The following is a 17,033-nucleotide window of genomic DNA, read 5'->3' as shown; positions in this document are numbered from 1 at the left end:
TTTGTATTTTTAGTAGAGATGAGGTTTCACCATCTTGGCCAGGCTAGTCTTGAACAGGATCCTGACATCGTGATCCACCTGCCTTGGCCTCCCAAAGTGCTGGGATTACAGCCGTGAGCCACCGCACTCAGCAGTATTCATATTCTTAAAAAGTCTATAGTCATTCTGATTCTTTATCTTGTGTATGTGACCAGTTTTTCTTTTTAGAAGTATGTAGGATCTCCTGTTTAATCTCCATGTTAAAAAGTTAGAGAATTATTGTCTCCTTGTTTGTTTTCAGTGATTTTGCTGAATATTTGATAGTCTTTTCAGTTTGGAAACTTGGGCCCTTCATTTCAGGGAAATTTTCTTGTTTTCTTGTTTTCTTTCTTTCTCTCTCTCTTTCTTTCGACAGAGTTTTGCTCTCGTTGCCCACTCTGGAGTGCAATGGTGTGATCTCGGCTCACCGCAACCTCCACCTTCTGGGTTCAAGCAATTCTCCTGCCTCAGCCTCCCAAGTAGCTAGGATTACAGGCATGTGCCACCATGCCTGGCTAATTTTGTATTTTTAGTAGAGATGGGGTGTCTCCATGTTAATCAGGCTGGTCTCGAACTCCCGACCTCAGGTGATCTGCCTGCCTTGGCCTCCCAAAGTGCTGGGATTGCTGGCGTGAGCCACTGCTCCCGGCCATATTTCTTTGGTAATTTTCTCTGTTTTCACTCTTTGGTACTGTTAATAGGTAATCGATCTTTTGGATTAAACTTCTAATTCTCTTACCTTTTCTTCCCCATTCTTCATGTTTATATTTTTGCTCTGTTTTCTAGGAAATATCCTCAGCTCCATCTTCTAGATTTTTTAATTTTTTTTTTTTTTTTTACATTTTTAATTTCCAAGAGTTCTTTTTTCTCTGAATTGTCTTTTTTTTTTTTAAGTATCTGGCTTTGCTTCATGGATGCATTAGCTTCTGTTTCTGAGGATATTGACTATAAATTTTGAATGTTATTTCACTGTTAAAATTTATTTTAGTTTTTTTGTTTCCATGGTGGAAGCTTTCCTCAAATGTCTGGTGATCCTTCAGTATTTCATGTTAAAGGATAAAGTACAGAACACCTAATTGTAACATTAAAGTAGAAACCTTTTTTCTAAGGTGATGAGACGGAAGAACCATCAAATATCAGCATCTTTCAAATCAGTGTCTGTAGGTTTCTAAGGTGATGAGACGGAAGAACCTTCACATATCAGCATCTTTCAAATCAGTGTCTGTAGGTCTTTATTTGGGGACAGTTTTTCAAGAAAATACTCCTATCTCCTGCATGGGATATATGAACCTGGTTGCCAACATTCAGGAACTAGGCAGGAGAAGTGGGGATGAGTGGGAGGTACTTACCATTTACTGGGGAAACATTTCATTTATATGTCTAATAGTATACTGTAAGCCGAGTGTCCTAACATCTGGAGCATCCCTGATTCACTTTCTGTAGTAAATATCCAGCCCTCTACTGGGTAGGGGCAGGGTAGCCATCTGCCTGCTTGGGGTTGCCAAACACAATAGGAGGGAGGGTGGCTCCTTACATCTTATATAGACTTTAAACCAGATTCTTGTTTTCATCTACACTTCAGCTTTTAAAGAACCTGATGCCTTCAATTTGTGAACCTTTCCAGTGTTCTCTTTTTTTTTTTCCCAAGACAGAGTTTCGCTCTTGTTGCCCAGGCTGGAGTACAGTGGCACGATCTTGGCTCACTGCAACATCTGCCTCCCGGGTTCAGGGGATCATTCTGCCTCAGCCTCCCAAGTAGTTAGGATTACAGGCGTGCACCACCACTCCCAGCTAATTTTTGTGTTTTTAGTAGAGACTGAGTTTCACCATGTTGGTCAGGCTGGTCTCAAACTCCTGACCTCAGGTGATCCACTCGCCCTGGCCTCCCAAAGTGCTGGGATTACAGGTGTGAGCCACCACACCTGGCCCTTTCCAGGGTTCTCTGAATTGGCTTCCTTATTCCTTTTAGTGGGATTTTATTAAGGATCAGAGATAATTGTGTGTGTTCAATCTATCATGTTTAACTGGAGGTTTATCTGCATGTTTTCTTTTCCAAGCAGAATTTGTGTTTGGTTTTGTTTGCCATAGAAAGCAGAATTCCAAAATTGATTGAATTAAATAACTTTGTAATATTGATAATTAATGAGTGCAAGAGCCGAGGATGATGCCTGTGTTCCCTTCTGGGAGGACTGAAATAGAACTTTCCTTTAGGAATAGGGCCCTGGTTAAAGATTTTTGAGTTTCTACAAGGCTTTTTGTGTCTGTGCAGTTAGTGGTACTTATTACTTTCCTGCTAACTACATTTAACGTTTATGGTACCAGAAATAATTTAGAAGAAAATTATTCTTGGCTGGGCGTGGTGGCTCATGCTGTAATCCCAGCACTTCGGGACTCTAAGGCAGGCGGATCACCTGATGTCAGGAGTTTGAGACTAGCCTGGTCAACATGGTGAAACCCCATCTGTACTAAAAATAAAAAAATTAGGTGTGGTAGTGCACTTCTGTAATCCCAGCTACTGGGGAGGCTGAGGCAGGAGAATCACTTGAACCTGGGAGGCGTAAGTTGCAGTGAGTTGAGATCGTCCCACTGCACTCCAGCCTGGACGACAGAGTGAGACTCTGTCTCAAAAAAAAAAAGAAAAAAAAGAAGAAAATTATTCTCATCTGATTTAAAAGACTAAACTCTTGTGATGTGTCAACCAGAGCCACCTGAAGAGTAAGAGAGAAGTAACCTTTTGTGTAATACTAGTAGTCTGCATAACAAAATAGATTGTGAAGGATTTTTATTTTTCTGTGTTTTTTTTTTTTTTTGAAGCTTAGAACTTCAGTACTGTGTGAACTGTGCTATACCAAAAGTGGTTGGGATTAGCACAGCCTCCTGGGTTTTGTATATTCCTTGGGAGAATAATCTCTTAACCTCATCCCAAAGGCTGAAAATACATTGCTTTGACTTTAAAAATGTGTGTTAAAAAAGATAATGTGTATGTGTGTTTGATTACAAAGTACATATGCTTACTGAAAATTTGGGGAAATAAAAAATGAATAAATAAAATTAATTTGTAATACAGTCTTTCAAAAATAATTATTAGTATTAACATTTGAGTTTTGTTTCATTTTGAGACAGGGTCTCACTCTGTCACTCAGGCTGGAGTGCAGTGGCACCATCATGGCTCACCACAGCCTCAACGCCCAAGATCAAGGGATCCTCTCGTCTTGGCCACCCTAGTAGCTGGGACTGTGGTGCACGCCACCATGCCCAGCTAATTTTTGGGTTTTTTGTATGTGTGTGGAGACAGGATTTCACCATGTTTCGCAGGCTGGTCTCAAACTCCTGGGCTCAAGCAATCCACCTGCCCTAGCTTTCCAAAGTGCCAGGATTATAGGCCTGAGCCACCAGGCCCAGCTGGGTTGGTTGGTTGGTTTGTTGTTTAGACAGGGTCTTCATCTGTCACCCAGGTTGGAGTTCAGTGGTGCTTTCACGGTTTATTGGAGCCTCAACCTTCAGGCTCAAGCAATCCTGAGCCTCCAGAGAAGCCTGGACTTCAGGCGCATGCCACCACACCCAGCTGTTTTTTAGTTTTTTGTAGAGGTGGGATCTTGCAGTGTTGCCCAGGGTGGTCTCAAACTCCTGAACTCAAGTGATCCTCCCCCTTCAGCCTCCCAAAGTGTTGGGATTATAGGTGTGAGCCACTGCACCTGGCTGTTTGTTTTCTTGATTTTTTTTTTGAGACAAATTTGGCTCTCATCTAGAAAAATTATTAATTTGGAGATTCAGTAGTAAGATTTACAGAAAGGATTATAGAGCAATTATTTTTATTTTCTTCAGAGTCAGAATCTCAGTGGATTGCCCAGGCTAGATTCTAACTTGTGGATTCAAATGATCCTCCTGACTCAGCCTCCCAAATAGGTGGGACTACAGGTGCATGCCACTGCAGCTGGCAATAGAGCAATTATTAAAACTAGTAAGTGCATAAAAGAGTAAATGGGAATGCCAGGACAGTTCACAAGCATGGATATACTGTTTTGTTCATTCTCATAGTAGTTGACCCACAAAGTCAATTTCTTTTGTGAGATTTGCTGGGCGTGTTTTTTGATGAGGGCCTGTGAACAAAAACGTAGGCTTAAGCACTGAAGTTCACAGAGGTCAACGAATCTGTTTGCCTGACCAGGACTAACACTGAAAATGTATTCTTCTTTTTTTCTTTTTGTTTTTTTTTTTGAGATGGAGTTTTGCTCTTGTTGCCCAGGCTGGAGTACAGTGGCACGATCTCGGCTCAATGCAACCTCTGCCTCCCAGGTTCAAGCAACTCTCCTGCTTTAGTGTCCCAAGTAGCTGGGATTATAGGTGTGCGCCACCATGCCTGGCTAATTTTTGTATTTTCATTAGAGACAGGGTTTCACCATGTTAGTCAGGCTGATCTCAAACTCCTGACCTCAGGTGATCCACCCGCCCCAGCCTCCCAAAGTGCCAGGATTACAGGCGTGAACCACCGTGTCTGGCCACGTATTCTTCTTTTTAAAAATACATTTATTGGCCAGGCACGGTGGCTCACGTCTGTAATCCCAGCATTTTAGGAAGCTGAGGCGGGCAGATCACCTGAGGTCAGGAGTTCAGGACCAGCCTGGCCAACCAAATATGGTGAAACCCTGTCTCTACGAAAAATACAAAAATTAGCCGGGCATGGTGGCACACACCTGTAGTCTCAGCTACTCAGGAAGCTGAGGCACGAGAATCGCTTGAGCCTGGGAGGCAGAAGTTGCAGTGAGCCAAGATCAAGCCACTGTGCGCCATCGTGGGTGACAGAGCAAGACTCCATCTCAAAATAAATAAATAAAAATACTTTTTAAATTTGCACTATATTTTTAATTCTGTCAGGTGTAAAAAGGGCAGATGTTAAAATAACATCCAAAAGTACTGAAACTCAACTAGGCACGGTGGCTCACACCTGTAATCCCAGCATTTTGGGAGGCCAAGGCGAGCAGATCACCTGAGGTCAGGAGTTCGAGACCAGCCTGGCCAACATGGTGAAACGTCGTCTCTACTAAAAAATACAAAAATTAGCCAGGCGTGGTGGTTCATGCCTGTAATTCCAGCTACTTGGGAGGCTGAGGCAGGAGAATCGCTTGAACCCGGGAGATGGAGGTTGCAGTGAGCTGAGATTGTGCCACCACACTCCAGCCTGGGTGACAGAGTGAGACTCTGTCTCAAAAAAAAAAAAAATTGTTTACTTACCATCCCTCAAAGCCCCTGCACCTAGTTCACATTATCAAATGCTTGAAATAAAGAAGCAAGTTGGCCAGGCATGGTGGCTCATGTCTATAATCCCAGCACTTTGGAAGGCTAGGGTGATTGATTACTTGAGGCCAGGGGCTCGAGACCAACCTGGGCAACGTGGCAAAACCCTCTCTTTACAAAAACACAAAAATTAACTGGGCATAGTGGCACTCACCGGTAGTTCCAGCTACTCAGGAGGCTGAGATGGGAGAATCCCTTGAGCCCAGGAGTTCAAGGCTGCAGTGAGCTGTGATCGTGCCACTGCCCTCCAGCCTGGGTGACAGAGTGAGAACCTGTCTCAAAAAGAAGCAAACTTATCATCTGGTAGGAAGTGAACCCTCCCTCCATTAGTAGAAAACCCAGGCCGGGCACGATGGCTCACGCTTGTAATCCCAGCACTTTGGGAGGCCGAGGCAGGCGGATCACGAGGTCAGGAGATCGAGACCACGGTGAAACCCCGTCTCTACTAAAAATACAAAAAATTAGCCGGGCCTGGTGGCGGGCGCCTGTAGTCCCAGCTACTCGGAGAGGCTGAGGCAGGAGAATGGCGTGAACCCGGGAGGCGGAGCTTGCAGTGAGCCGAGATTGTGCCACTGCACTCCAGCCCGGGTGACAGAGCGAGACTCCGTCTCAAAAAAAAAAAAAAAAAAAAAGAAAACCCAAATAGCAGTCTTTTACAGATAACTTTATAGCAATAGTCAGAGATTTCAAAACATTTTTTTCATATCCACTTGCCCCATCTATTAGTTCAAATCACCTTCCTGCAGCAAAAAAATAATTTTGTGTGTGTGTATGTTCAAAATTGCTATTTTGCATGACTAATCAGAAAAGTGGTCTTCAGGTGAATAGTTTCCATGTGATTTTATCTTTACTGACATTTATTTAGATAAAACCACTTAATTGAATTTATTCTTAAAAAAAAAAGAAGGGAAAAATGCACTCTTAGGCCCACCACATCTTTTTTTCTTGAATCATTGGCAGCATATGTTCTTTCATAGGCTCAAGATAAAATGACATAGGTTAATGTCTTTTTTTTTTTTGAATTGGAATCTCGCTGTGTTACTTAGGCTGGAGTGCAGTGGCATGATTTCGGCTCACTGCAATCTCCGTCTCATTCAAGCGATTCTCCTGCCTCAACCTCCTGAATAGCTGGGATTACAGATGTGCTGCACCACCACACCCAGCTAGTTTTTGTATTTTTAATAGAGAGAGGGTTTTGCCATGTTGGCCAGACTGATCTCGAACTCCTGACCTCAGGTGATCTATCTGCCTTGGCCTCCCAAAGTGCTAGGATTACAGGTGTGAGCCACTGTGCCCGGCTGCTTAATGCCCTTTTTTTTAAAAAAAACGAAAACTTGGCTCACGCCTGTAATCCCAGCACTTTGGGAGGCCGAGGCGGGCCGATCACGAGGTCAGGAGTTCGAGACCATCCTGGCTAACACAGTGAAACCCTGTCTCTACTAAAAATACCAAAAAAATAAAAAATAAAATAAAAATTAGCCAGGCAGGCTGGGCGCGGTGGCTCAAGCCTGTAATCCCAGCACTTTGAGAGGCCGAGGCAGGCAGATCACGAGGTCAGGAAATCGAGACCATCCTGGCTAACACAGTGAAACCCCGTCTCTACTAAAAATACAAAAAAACTTAGCTGGGCTCGGTGGCGGGCACCTGTAGTCCCAGTTACTCGGGAGGCTGAGGCAGGAGAATGGTGTGAACCCGGGAGGCGGAGCTTGCAGTGAGCCGAGATTGTGCCACGGCCCTCCAGCCTGGGTGACAGAGCGAGACTGTCTCAAGAAAAAAAAAAAAAACTCTAAATCACAAGGCTAAGATCAGAAGCTGGAGCTATTTTTCAAATTATCACCATTTGTTAAAAGCGAGAAGGGGGTGGGCACAGTGGCTCACGCCTGTAATCCTAATACTTTGGGAGGCTGAGATGGGTGGATCACCTGAGGTCAGAAGTTGGAGACCAGCCTGGCCAACATGGTAAAACCCCATCTCTGCTAAAAATATAAAAACTAGCTGGGTGTGGTGGCGCACACCTGTAGTCCTAGCTACTCGGGAGGCTGAGGCAGGAGAATCACTTGAACCCAGGAGACGGAAGCTGCAGTGAGTCGAGATTGTGCCACTCACTGCACTCCAGCCTGGGCAACAGAGTGAGACTCTGTCTCAAAAAAAAAAAGTGAGAAGGAAGTTGTTCTGGGCTGTGTTTCTCTAATAATTACCTGTGACATAGTAGTGTAAGAAAACTTTTGGTGATTAATATCCTTATCAAGTATTTGATGATTAATGTCATCAAGTATTATGTGTTGTATGTGCTATATATACTTTTATACAGCTGGCAGCACAGTAGGTTTGTTTACACCAGCATCACCATAAATACTTGAGTTATATGTTGCATCATGTTACGGTGGCTACCACACCACTAGGCCATAGGAAAATTTCAGCTCCATTATAATAATCTTATGGGACTACAGTCATAGAAACAATCTGTCCCTTACTGAAATGCCATTATGCAGAGCATGACTGTACCACATTGTTTCGACTTTCCCTTATTGGTAACCTTTTAAGTTATTTCCAGTAACAAGAAAACAGTGCTGCAATGAATGTCCATGTATCTGCCTCCTTCTGTATATTTGGGAGTGCTTGTCAAGCATATGTAATGAGAACTGGAATGACTGGATCATAGGGCATACACATTTATAATTTTGAAATACAGGAGTCTCTCCTTGTCCACGGTTTTGCTTTCCCTGGTTTCAGATAACCGGGGTTAATCAAGGTCTGAAAATAGGTGAGTAGAGTACAGTCAGATATTTTGAGAGAGAGAGAGATCCCACATTCACATAACTTACTGTTGTATATTATATAATTGTTATATTTTATTATTGTTAATCTCTTATTGTATCTAATTTATAAATTACAGGTATGTACATTTAGGAAAAACATAATATATATAGGGCTCAATATTATCTGCAGTTTTAAGCATCCACTGGGGGATAAGATAGGGACTATTGTGTATTGCCAAATTGCCCTTCAAGGTAACTATAACAGTTTATACTTTCAGCATTCATATATAAGAATGGGTACCTGTTTGTAGGATCTTAATAACTTTAGATGTTATCTAACTTTTTTGTTTATCTGATGGGAGGTGGGGGTCTTGGTATCTAATGCTTTTAATTTATATTTCTTGACTAGTGGGGTTGAATATCTTTTTGGATGTTTATTGGCAGCTTCTATATTTTTTCTTCTCTGAGTTTCCTCCTGTTCTCTAACCCATATTCTTCTCACTAATTAGTGATTTTATTTCACTACTATATACATGAATGAGACATATAGGTAGTATATACTACTTTCAAGCGCCCTCCCCGTTTTCTTTAAATTTGGTAGTCTGTTGTCATTGGAATCAACCAGTAGTTAATGCTACCATTTATCAAAGAAGCAGAACTATTCTCTGAGTATTTCCCATTTTACCAGAACCCAATTTCATACGGCTTTTAAATGTTGGTAGCAGTTAGTCTTTATAGGTCAAACTGGTTGCACTCTTAATTGCCTATATGGAAACCTACCAGAGCCAATCTGGTGAAGGAAAGAAAAGCATTAATAGTTATTAATAATAATAATCCTATTACCTCTGAAGTAGCAACCTCTGAAGTGTAACTCTCTCTTTATTGATGAATAAACTGAGAGGTTGAACAGTCATATAGCTAGGAAGTGTCTCAGCTGAGATTTAAACCCAGGCCATCCAATTCCAAAGCCTTTTCCACCACATCATACTGCCTCAGTGGGATGGATACATTTTTGAATACAGCCTTTCAAAGTGTATGTAATCTCTTATGCATGATCATGTTAAAAGGGACTAATATAAAATTATTTTAAGTTTTTCTTTTCTCTTTTGGCTAAAAATTATTTTTAAAAGCTATTTTAAAAACCGATTGTTGGGCTGGGCATGGTGGCTCATACCTGTAATCCCAGCACTTTGGGATGCTGAGGCAGGAGGATTGCTTGAGCCCAGGGTTCAAGACCAGTCTGGGCAACACTGTAAGACATCGTCTCTGCAAAAAGTAAAAAATTAACGAGATGTGGTGGCACGTGCCTGTAGTCCCAGCTTCTCGGGAGGCTGAGGCAGAAGGATTGCTTAAGCCTGGGAGGTCAAGGCTGCAGCCTGACTGCAGCTTGACAGATGGGTTTTTCTGTAGTAGCTTTAGCATAAATATTGATAGTTGGCCTATTTTTACAACCTAATTCAGAGTAGGCATGGTGGTTCACACTTGTAATGCCAGCACTTTGGGAGACTGAGGCGGGAGAATCACTTGAGCTCAGGAGTCCGAGACCAGCCTGGGCAACATAGTGAGACCTTGTCTCTACAAAAATAAAGACATTTTCCAGGTATGATGGCGCATGCTCCTGTAGTCCCAGGTAGTTGGGTGGCTGAGGTGGGAGGATCACTTAAGCTCAGCAGGTTGAGGCTGCAGTGAGCTGTGATCGTGCCACTGCATTCCAGCCTGGGCAATAGAGCGAGACCTTGTCTCAAAAAAAAAAAAAAAAAAAAAAAAATCAGCATACAGGATTTCCGTCTTAGGTTCTGTTGTTAATAAAATGTAGTAATTGGGCCGGGCATGTTGGCTCAAATCCCAGCACTTTCGACAAGGCAGCTGAGACAAGAGGCTTGCTTGAGCCCAAGAGTTCGAGACCAGCCTGGGCAGCCCTGTCTCCGCAAAAAGACAGGTTTGGTGGCACGCACGTGTAGTCCAGCTACTTGGGGGCTGAGGTGGGAGGATCGTTTGAGTCCAGGAGGTCAAGGCTGCAGTGAGCCATCATCACACCAGTGCACTCCAGCCTGGGCAACAGGGTGAGACTGTCTACAAATAAAAAAATTTTTTAAAAGTAGTAATTGAAATAAAAATTTCACCATTAGTGTTTGTGTCTATTACAGGCAGTTTGTGACATACTTTGTAGCAAAGCTTTAGTATATAATGCTGAAAATTATGTATTTTGCCCGTGCTAATTGTTTTCTTTGTGTTTCTTTTTCTTATAGAAAAAGATGGCAAAGCATTTCATCCAACTTATGAAGAAAAATTGAAGCTTGTGGCACTGCATAAGCAGGTTCTTATGGGCCCTTATAATCCAGACACTTGTCCTGAGGTTGGATTCTTTGATGTGTTGGGGAATGACAGGAGGTAACAGTGTTTTTCTGTGTAGTGAATTTAATGAGAATAATGTTGGCAAAGGGTACAATGTGTATTGGTTAAGACGTGAATAGCTGGTTCATTGGTTTGGAATAAGAACTGAACATTTTTGCTTGTAGCTTCTGGAGTCTTCAGATATTTATCTGTTTTTAGCTTAGAGATGTTTATGGTTAAATATTGTGGAAGAACTGTATTCATCTGATTATGAACATAAGACAAGTAGAGCTTCATTTGATTCTTCCCAAATAATATTAAAAGTAGTCATTTAAAATATATAGTAATTGATTCCCTTACTGAGGCATAAAAAAAATTGTGACAAAAAAAGAATACATTGAGTATTTTTGTTTAATTAAGCCTCAAATATTATAAAAGAAAAATAGGCCGGGTACGGCAGTTCACGCCTGTAATCCCGGCACTTTGGGAGGCTGAGGTGGGTGGATCATTTGAGGTCAGGAGTTCAAGACCCAACTGGCCAACATAGTAAAACCCCATCTCTACTAAAAATAAAAAAAGTAGCCGGTGGTACTGGCACACGCCTATAATCCCAGCTACTCAGGAGGCTGAAGCAGGAGAATCGCTTGAGCCTGTGAGGCAGAGGTTCCAGTGAGCCAAGATCGCGCCACTGCAGTCCAGTCTGGGCAACAGAGTCAGATCCTGTCTCAAAAAAAAAAAAAAAAAAGAAAAAAGAAAATAAAAGAAAAATTGATACCCTTTTGCTATATGGGAATCATCAGCAATGCAGTTGTTTGGATTGTATGTGGCATATCTAATTTAGTAAGTCAATACATACTTGTTAAAACTTGAAGTTTTGAGCCTTTTGCTTCCAGTAGAATCATTCTTCATTTTAGTTACAATTGAGAATTATTCATGTTTACATTTAAATTTAAAAGTTCTGGTTCTACTAAGAAGGGGAGGTAACTTTTCTTATTATTCCTTACAGGAGAGAATGGGCAGCCCTGGGAAACATGTCGAAAGAGGATGCCATGGTGGAGTTTGTCAAGCTCTTAAATAGATGTTGCCATCTCTTTTCAACATATGTCGCATCCCACAAAATAGAGAAGGAAGAGCAAGAAAAAAAAAGGTGAAGTTTGAGGGCATGGAATACTTTACTGCTGTGCAACCCAGTGTACTGATGCTTTTGTTTTATAGAGTGTCTGTTCTAGTTCTAGATCAGGTGTCTTGCTTTCCTTGGATCCCCACTTCTTGTGGCAATTGTTCAAACTTCCTGATGTGAGCAGTTACTTATATTATAAGTTTTGGGGGGAGGGAGGACTGCTTCCTACTGGCCGGGCCTTTAAAAGGAACCTCCCATCCATCATGGCAGCCTTCCTTTTGTTTTATTACACTAAGTTGCTGAATAAGCCCCACCATAAACTCAACCACTCGCTCCTCCCTATCCTCTGGTCTGATACACCCTTTGTTGCAGTCTCCCTTGAGCTTCTAGAATACTCATGCTCCATTTCATAGTTTACAACTATGCTACCTTATATAGACATTCATGTTGGCTTTGGCTTCCAGCTGGCTTATTGATTATTTTCTTTTTTTTTTTGAGACGGAGTCTCACTCTGTCACCCAGGCTGGAGTGCAGTGGCGCAATCTCGGCTCACTGCAAGCTCCACCTCCCGGGTTCACGCCATTCTCCTGCCTCAGCCTCTCCGAGTAGCTGGGACTACAGGCGCCTGCCACCACGCCCGGCTAATTTTTTTGTATTTTTAGTAGAGACGGGGTTTCACTGTGGTCTCGATCTCCTGACCTCATGATCCGCCCGCCTCGGCCTCCCAAAGTGCTGGGATTACAAGCGTGAGCCATCGCGCCCGGCCGATTATTTTCAAGTTTTGGAGGAGGAGCTACTGAATGTGCTGTTTATGCTTATGGGATTCTCCATTGTAGTTGTGAATTAGAATTATAGTTACACCTTATTTATCTAGTGGCTATATTTTCATCAGTTTTGACTATCTAAAATTTTAGGTGATGAAAATGATGCTACAAAACCAATTTTTCTTCAGGTTATGTTATACTTTTTTTTTTTTTTTAAGATGGAGTCTTGCTCTGTTGCTATTGCTCAGGCCAGAGTGCAGTGACACGATCCTCTGCCTCCTGGGTTCAAGCAATTCTCCTGCCTCAGCCTCCCGAGTAGCTGGGATTACAGGTGCCTGCCACCAACCCAGCTAATTTTTGTGTTTTTAGTAGAGATGAGTTTTTACTATGTTGGCCAGGCTCGTCTCAAACTCCAGACCTCAGGTGATCCACCCGCCTCGTCCTCCCAAAGTGCTGGGATTACAGGCGTAAGCCACCTTGCCCAGCTGATGTTATTCTTTAAAAACAATTGATTCTCTGGTTTCCTACCTTAACGTGGATTAGAAATAACAGATTAGAAGAGAAAATAGCTTGATAATTAGGGACATAATAGAAAGCATGAAAAATAGACACGAGAATTATGAAAGCATGGCAGTCAGGGGTCATTTAATATGAAGGTAAACTTCTCCATTACAATAGTATGATGTATAATTTTTGTGTTTATAGCTGTAACCCCTGAGTCATCAAGAGATGGAACATTAGATATGATTTATTCCTGTTTAAGATAATAGGAAATTGCTTGATTACATTTTCAGAAGATACTTATCCAAAGAAAGTTTTTTTTTTTTTTTAATCTAAAGGAAAGATTTTGATTCTTATGAGAATAGAATGAGATTTCTTTAACTGGAAAATTGATTTTTTTTTTTTTTTTAGGACTAGAAGGAATTTTATTAATTTTTTTTGCACACAAAACAATAAACATTTTCTAAAAATACATACAAACAAAAAGATGCATATCAAACAGGAAGGTTGCACATGGGAAGACGGGGAATAGAAATGGGGGTGGGAATTAAAGAAGATAAATGAGAGAGGGACTTTGTATGGATCAGTGATAATAACTGAATCCTCTATTTGACAAAGAAGAAGGAGAAGGAAGAGGAAGAAAAAGAAAATGGGATAAAGGATCAGAAAGGGAGGAAAATAGAAAAAATTAGAGTATGACTCCAGGGTAGACTGTTTTGTTGTCGCTGGGTTGGTTGGTTGGTTTGTCTGTTGTATTTTTCATATGTTTTGCCATGTTGGCCAGGCTGGTCTCGAATTCCTAGCCTCAAGTGATCAACCTGCCTCGGCCTCCCAGAGTGCTGGGACTACAGGCGTGAGCCACCACGTCCAGCCCCCACATTGCGTCTGGCCTCCGTGGTAGACCTCCCAGACGGGGCGGCCGGGCAGAGGTGCTCCCCACATCCCAGACGGGGTGGCCGGGCAGAGGCGCTCCTCACTTCCCAGACGGGGCGGCCAGGCTGAGGCGCTCCTCACATCCCAGACGATGGGCGGCCAGGCAGAGGCGCTCCTCACTTCCCAGACAGGGCGGCCGGGCAGAGGCGCTCCTCACTTCTTCCCAGACGGGGCGGCCGGGCAGAGGCGCTCCTCATTTCTTCCCAGACGGGGCGGCCGGGCAGAGGCGCTCCTCACTTCCCAGATGGGGCGGCTGGGCAGAGGCGCGGAAAATTGATTTATGTCCTACAGTCCGTTGTGTAGTGATGTTGGATCAATCAGGTATCGCTAGGATGTCTGTAGAAGAAGTATCTATATATTGCTTTTTAAGTTCTTATTTTGATGATATATATGCATATTTCTCCTAAGTATTGTCAAAAGTTACTACTCAACATATAGAGCTGCATTTTCTTTTTAAAAATATACTTTTGTCATGGGATAAAGTCCATATAGAATTATTTTAAAGTGTTTAAGAGTAGACTTCATCTATCCTGAAGCTTAAGCTCTGGCTTGTGAACCTTCTTGCCCTGTACCAGCTGTGACACATTAAAAGTAGGTCATGGCCGGGTGTGGTGGCTCACGCCTGTGGTGGCTCACATCTGTAATCTCAACACTTTGGGAGAACGAGGCAGGCAGATCACTTGAGTCCAAGAGTTCATGACCAGCCTGGGCAACATGGCAAAACCCTGTCTCTACAAAAAAATACAAAAATTAGCCGGGTGTGGTTACAGGTTCCTGTAATTCCAGCTACTCAGGAGGCTAAGGTGGGAGGATCATTTGAGCCTGGGAGGCGGAGGTTGCAGTGAGCCAAGAACGTGCCACTGCACTCCAGTCTAGGTGACAGAGTGAGACCCTGTCTCAAAAAAAAAAAAGTAGGTCATGTTATTGCTATATTTTGAGACTTGGCTGTGGCTTAGGTATTTGTTAATCACTTATAGGAGTTAGAGGGGAGAAAGGTGAGGTAGCTTAGACAGTTCTCGTGGTAGGACCAAGAAATGGTGTCTTACCTGATACTCCTTAGAAATCTTCCCTTTCATCCTGTCTGCAGCCTCCCTGAACACCATACCACTCTTAGACCCTGAAGATGTCCATTCCTAGCGCAATAGGATCTGTTCTTTTTGGAAGGGTCTTGTGGGGTGGGTGAAAGCTGGGCAAGGGCTGCCCTGAAAGGTTAACCGTTCTTTTTTAAATTAAAAGCTTTACAAAAATTTTAATTTCAGAAATAATACACAAATATATGCAATATAAAGATTTTCATTTATGGCAGTATGTGAAACACAAACTGAAAAAAATATTTTTTCCCACATTTCTTTTAATTCCACTCTCCTCTGCATAGATAATAACTGATAAACTTAGGGTATGTCCTTCCAGATCTTTTCCTTTGTATTCACCTTTTTTGTTTTTCATTAAGCAAATGTATTAAATGTCTTTATATATTAGGCATGTATTTCTATCCTTTGGCTCTGCAATGTTTCAGGGTGGATTTTTTACTTCTATACACGTTTGTCGAGTGCTTGTTCTTTCCAGCACGGTGCTAAGCCCTGAGGATGTAGTAGTGTGAGATAGGCAGTCTCTTCCCCTATGGAGCATCTACTTTAATGGGTAATGCAGATCTATTGCTGAATGTATCACACAAATTTAATTATGACAGCAGGTATTATGAAGGAAAAGCTTTTAGTGCTGTGAGCCTATATTAGAGGGGATCCTTCAGGGTATAGGAATATAATGCTTTAAGTAGTGTCGTATGATGGACACATTTCTGTTGCTGTGCAACAATAATTATTCTTGATGTGATTTGTATATTGTGAGATTGATTCCCTATAAGTTTCTGCTAGTAAAGTGTATGTATTTTAAATTTTGATGTATATATCCACCTTGTTCTCTAAAAAGGTCGTGTCAGTTTTCCCTGGGAGCTACAGTTTTATTTTTAAACAGGATTCAACATATAGGGTTCATTCTCTATCCTTTGCCTTGTAGGAAGGAGGAAGAGGAGCGAAGGCGGCGTGAAGAGGAAGAAAGAGAACGTCTGCAAAAGGAGGAAGAGAAACGTAGGAGAGAAGAAGAGGAAAGGCTTCGCCGGGAGGAGGAAGAAAGGAGACGGATAGAAGAAGAGAGGCTTCGGTTGGAGCAGCAAAAGTAAGTTTATTATATGGCTTATGTTTTAAAATGAGAAATGGAAAAAAATAGAATAAAAATAAGCAATGAGCGGGCCACGTGTGGTGGCTCACGCCTGTAATCCCAGCACTTTGGGAGGCCGAGGCGGGCAAATCACCTGAGGTTGGGAGATGGAGACTATCCTGGCTAACACGGTGAAACCCCGTCTCTATTAAAAATACAAAAAATTAGCCGGGCGCAGTGGCACATGCCTGTAATCCCAGCTGACTCAGGAGGCTGAGGCAGAAGAATCGCTTGAACCCGGGAGGCGAAGGTTGCTGTGAGCCGAGATCGCACCATTGCACTCCAGCCTGGGTAATGAGCGAAACTCCGTCCCTCAAAAAACAAAAAAAAGGAATGTATTAGAAGGTTTTGGGGTTCACTTGCAGAATCCGGAGATTGGAAGCAGGAGCTGAGGTTGCTTGGTTGCGCTGTTTCCTGTCTCTGCTTCTCTCGGCTTATGTCTCTGCTTCATTCTTGCTCTCTGCAAATTGTCACTGTCTGCTTTGGCATATGCAAGGCTATCCCAGGATTTATTTGGTCTGTGTTTCCATGCATCTGACAGAGACTGGCTGGAATCTGTGAGACCCAGTTGCAATTTCCCAGGACAGAGAATCTTGTTGGCCCAGTCTATGTCAGATATCCATTTATACCATTTATAGTCCTCAGTACATTTGGAGGCTGCAACTATTGCTTACTCAGTAAGGGCTTTGAGACTCAGGGACTGACAGTTTCTTCAAGAGGGAGCTGTGGGTACAAGGAGGCAGTGATTAACACCCATAAAACACTGTGGGAAGTAAGTCTGAGTTTGTAGGGGTGGCATGGCTTGTAGGTTAAACCAGAGAACATGAGAGTCCATTGATTTCTTCTCATTATTTCTGGATAGTTCCTCAGAAAAAGGTTTAGTGCTAGCCTCAAACTAATCCAGGGCCTCATTCAACTTTGGAGAAAGACTATGAATGCAGCTCTTTTTTGAGGGAGGTTGTCCTAGGTGGATCGAGTGTCGTGCTGTATGCAGGCGTTTGTGAGGCTTTGCTTTGTTATCTATTAATAGATGGCTTTGAGGTCTCTATTAAGTTGGTCACATAAGTAAGTTAAGAAGCATGTGGTTGCTGG

At 42.5% G+C, this 17,033-nt stretch overlaps 1 protein-coding gene across 1 annotated transcript in view; it reads left to right on the top strand.

Annotated features, from left to right (window-relative positions):
- Positions 1-17,033, top strand: part of ACBD3 (acyl-CoA binding domain containing 3) — a 45,395-nt gene that overhangs the window by 12,447 nt on the left and 15,915 nt on the right. The window contains exons 2-4 of the mRNA XM_032136747.2: positions 10,322-10,463; positions 11,413-11,553; positions 15,741-15,899. Of these exons, the coding sequence (XP_031992638.1) occupies positions 10,322-10,463; positions 11,413-11,553; positions 15,741-15,899 (442 nt within the window). The remainder of the gene's footprint in view (positions 1-10,321; positions 10,464-11,412; positions 11,554-15,740; positions 15,900-17,033) is intronic.

Source organism: Hylobates moloch, unplaced genomic scaffold, assembly GCF_009828535.3.
Source record: "Hylobates moloch isolate HMO894 unplaced genomic scaffold, HMol_V3 SCAFFOLD_18, whole genome shotgun sequence".
NCBI classification, from domain to species: Eukaryota; Metazoa; Chordata; class Mammalia; order Primates; family Hylobatidae; genus Hylobates; species Hylobates moloch.
The sequence above is the reverse complement of the archived record's forward strand: the minus strand, read 5'-3'. Positions and strand labels throughout refer to the sequence as shown.